The sequence below is a fragment of the Propithecus coquereli genome, unplaced genomic scaffold (assembly GCF_000956105.1).
Source record: "Propithecus coquereli isolate 6110/MARCELLA unplaced genomic scaffold, Pcoq_1.0 Scaffold279, whole genome shotgun sequence".
NCBI classification, from domain to species: domain Eukaryota; kingdom Metazoa; phylum Chordata; class Mammalia; order Primates; family Indriidae; genus Propithecus; species Propithecus coquereli.
In genome coordinates, this window is record NW_012148385.1 from 654,729 (window position 1) to 658,618 (window position 3,890).

The 3,890-nt window shown below is 33.1% G+C and overlaps 1 protein-coding gene across 3 annotated transcripts in view; it reads left to right on the forward strand.

Annotated features, from left to right (window-relative positions):
* The window catches only part of NAB1 (NGFI-A binding protein 1 (EGR1 binding protein 1)), a 43,486-nt gene that overhangs the window by 19,707 nt on the left and 19,889 nt on the right, over window positions 1–3,890 (forward strand). For all 3 annotated transcript variants that reach the window (XM_012647935.1, XM_012647932.1, XM_012647933.1), the window contains exon 3: window positions 2,508–2,641. In XM_012647935.1, coding sequence (XP_012503389.1) covers window positions 2,508–2,641 — 134 coding nt within the window. The remainder of the gene's footprint in view (window positions 1–2,507; window positions 2,642–3,890) is intronic.

Here is a 3,890-nt window from a genome sequence, read left to right on the forward strand (position 1 = left end):
CTCTAGCCCAGGCAACACAGTGAGACTCTGTCTCAAAAAAAAAAAAAACCGACTACATATGATGAAGAGTTAATGCTCTTAATATATAAAGAATTCCTGAAATCCATAAGAAAATGGAACATTGTAATGAGCAAATGCCACAAGTAAACAGATTTTAAAATAAAACATAAAAAGTTTCAATTTTGTTGTCAAAAAATGCAAATTATAACCAAATGCTATTTAAAATATGTATTATTGGTAAAATTTTTAAAAGATAATAACCAGTGTAGGTCATGATTCTAGAAGATGACTCTATATAATTGTTGGTAGCATTATGATTTGGATCAACTTTTCTCAGTGGTAATTTGGTGGAATGTATAAATGTCTTAAAATGTAGTATATTCTGTGACCTAACAAATCTATTTATGAAATTTATTCCAAAGAAATAATTGGATATTTGTGCAAAGATGCACATTTAAGAATGTTTTTTACAGCTTTATTTGTATTAATAGTTCATGGAAAACTAGGCATAGTTTAATACCCAGAGTGAGGTTGCTTTAAATAATGTATTGCTCTTTTCTACAATGGAGTATTATATGCATAGGTAGTAAAAATAATATTATAAATAATATTTAAATTATTTCATCAGTTAACAGATATTTATTGAGCATGCAACCCATGCCAGATGCTGATGTAAACAAGCCAAGTCTCTGCCTTGATACATGGCAAAAATAAAAAATATGGCATACATAAGTTTAAAAAAGTAGATTACAAATGTATCTATATGTATATACTTATGTTTATATGGACACAGAGAAATACTGAAATAATGTATATTAAAACATTGTCATTTTAGATGGAAGGATTGTACCCTGCATTTATTTTAATTTGTCTCTGTGTTTTCAAAAATTTTACATAAGAAAAATTATTATAAACAAAGACGAGATGCCTGGGGAGAGAAAGAGTGAATACAGTGGTCCCCCCTTCTCTGCAGGGGATGCATTGCGAGAGCCCCGGTTGAATGCCTGGAACTGTGGATGGTACCTAACCCTGTATTTGCTGTTTGTTCCTATACATACATACCTATGATACAGTTTAACTTATAAATTAGGCACAGTAAGAGATTAACAACAATAACTAATAATGAAATAGGACAATTATAACAATATGCCAACATCACTACTTGCAGTAGTGGGGCCATTATTGAGTCAAATATGGGTTACTGAATCACAGGCACTGCGACCCTGCCAAGGTCCATCCGATAACCAAGATGGCTAGTAAGTGACTGATGGATGGGAGCGTAGATGGTGTGGATACACCAGACAATGGGATAATCCACGTCTTGGGCAGGATGGAGCAGGATGACACACACTTTAATACTTATAAATTGTTTTTATTTCTAGAATTTTCCATTGAATATTTTCAGACCGTGGTTGACCACAGGTAACTGAAATCACGGAAAATGAAACTGCAGATAAGGAGGGCTACTGTACCTGATTTCTTAGGGGAAGAAAACAAGAAACTAATACCAGCAAGAGCTGTGTGCCAGTGGGTCTCCTCATTTATTTCTTGTTAGAGCCCTTTGGGATAGTGATATTAGCCCATTTTGCCTTCAGAAAACCAAATTTTGGAGAAGTTTTTGCATATCCAGAGTCATAGCTGGTAAGTGGTAGAGCAGGACTTACCTCTGGTCTGTTGGCCATCACATCCCTTTTTCCTTTTGCTATTGATTGTGTACGTTTTTTACTTTTTTAAAATAGTCTGATTTACCTCTTAACAATTCCTTCTATCTATTTACATTGATAAAATTACATGAAAAAATTTATTTGCCAGTTTATTAAACAGTTATAGGTTTTGAGTTTAGGATACCATTTACTGTTTTAAATTTTAGTTCAAGGTGTTTAGACAACTAGCAACTCTATATTGGAAATATTTAGCAAATATTCAATCACGAAAGGGTAGAATTAGATCTTATAGATTGGTCTCCAAGACCTTAATTTTCCAGTATAGCCCTAATATCCGATAACTATTTTTTACTAAGTGATTTGATAAATATTTAACTAAAATCACTTAATTTTGATTCCTTAAGAATTTTCATGTCAGTTCACATTAAAAAAATCCATCAGACCGTGTATACTGACTTTCAGTTAGGGAAATGTTTTTACCATATCACATAATCAAATCTTTTGGGTTTTTTATAAGAAAAATGAGATGCAGAATATTTTTTACTTTTTATTTTTATTTTTCTTGAGGTCTGTAAACGCTCTTACTTAACCAAAAATAAGGAAAGCATATAAATAAATAAAACCAAGATGACTATTTTGATTAGTTTGGGCTCTGTGAGATGGTAAGTTGATTTTTTTCTGAAATTTGGCATTAGGAATAATTAGGAATAAATACCATCCTGATTTTTATGAATTATTTTATTATATAATGGTATGACATTTTTATCTTCTTAAATGAAACCTTTTACATTTTGATAGAATAGAAATGTTTTTAATTTTTAAAACTTTATTTTGGATATCTAGCTCACCGTTAATGAAGCAGCTGCGCAACTCTGTGTGAAGGATAATGCTCTGCTGACGAGACGAGATGAACTTTTTGCCCTGGCTAGGCAAATTTCTCGAGAAGTCACCTATAAATATACTTATAGAACCACCAAGTAAGTATTTAACTAATTGGCGATATTTTTTGTTTTGCTTGATAAAAATAGAGTTTGAAACACCATCCATTGAATAGAATATAAACATTTCTGAAAAAGTAGAGGTGTAATTATAGTTCTGTAAATTTAACAGTGCAGTGCCTTTTCAAAACATTATTACTAAAGTGATGTTTGTTGTTTTGTTTAATTCTCTTCTGTCTTTCTTACTTTTGAAAGACATAGTTCCCTAGTATACTATAGCATTGTTCTGGTAGTGGTTTTAGACATTCTTCTCTCACACACTTTGGTTTTGAGTGTGATGGTGGGATTTAGTCAGACAGCATTTATAGTCTTATTTGTACACCTCCTAGCTACATGAACTATTGAACTCTCTGAGGAAAAAGAGTGGTTCCTTTTGCAAGGTGTTTGCAAGATGCTGAATATGTAAAAAGACTATATTGACCAGTATTTAAGGGAAAATTGGAAGATGCTTCTAGCAAATGGATTATGGAACATGAGTTTGAAATAAAAAAATGTAATGTTGAAAAGCAATAGTAGTTGCAGAATTTAATGTAAACACACCTTATCCTTCTTCGTCTTGTTCTCACTTGAACCTTAAGCATTGTCTGCAGGTATAGGACCATTTTGATTTTGTTCACTTGGTTCCACGTGGAGCCTGATTTCCAGCCCACTGTCACTGTGCATGCCACTGTTTCTCTGAGTGGATGCAGATGACCACTTGCATTAGAGTAACTCTTGAGTTTTTGTTGAAAATTCACATTCTGAGCACCCTCCCCAGCCCTAATAAATTACAGTCTTTGGGGATGGAACCTTGGAATCTGAACTTTCACAAGCATCCCAGAAGATTCTTGTGTGTACTCCAGTTCAAAAATCACCACTACAGGTATTTGCTGTCATTACCATTATTTCTCTTAACTCATAGCAGTTTCATTTTCTGCCCTACCTCATACGTACATATTCGCAAACTAACAATAAGTAAAATTATGTAGACTAAATTAACAGCACAAGGATATACAGCAACATTATAGGATTATTTACAAGTTATTTTTTTGTTTGTTTTTTAGAGCTGGGTAATTGAGCTGATTCAGTGGTTTTTTATTTTCTTCATTGTATTATACAACATTTTTTGAGTATTTTGTTGAAATGATTTTCTTTAATCAAAATAGTACATGTCCGGCTGGGCGCGGTGGCTCACGCCTGTAATCCTAGCTCTCTGGGAGGCTGAGGCGGACGGATTGTTTGAGCTCAG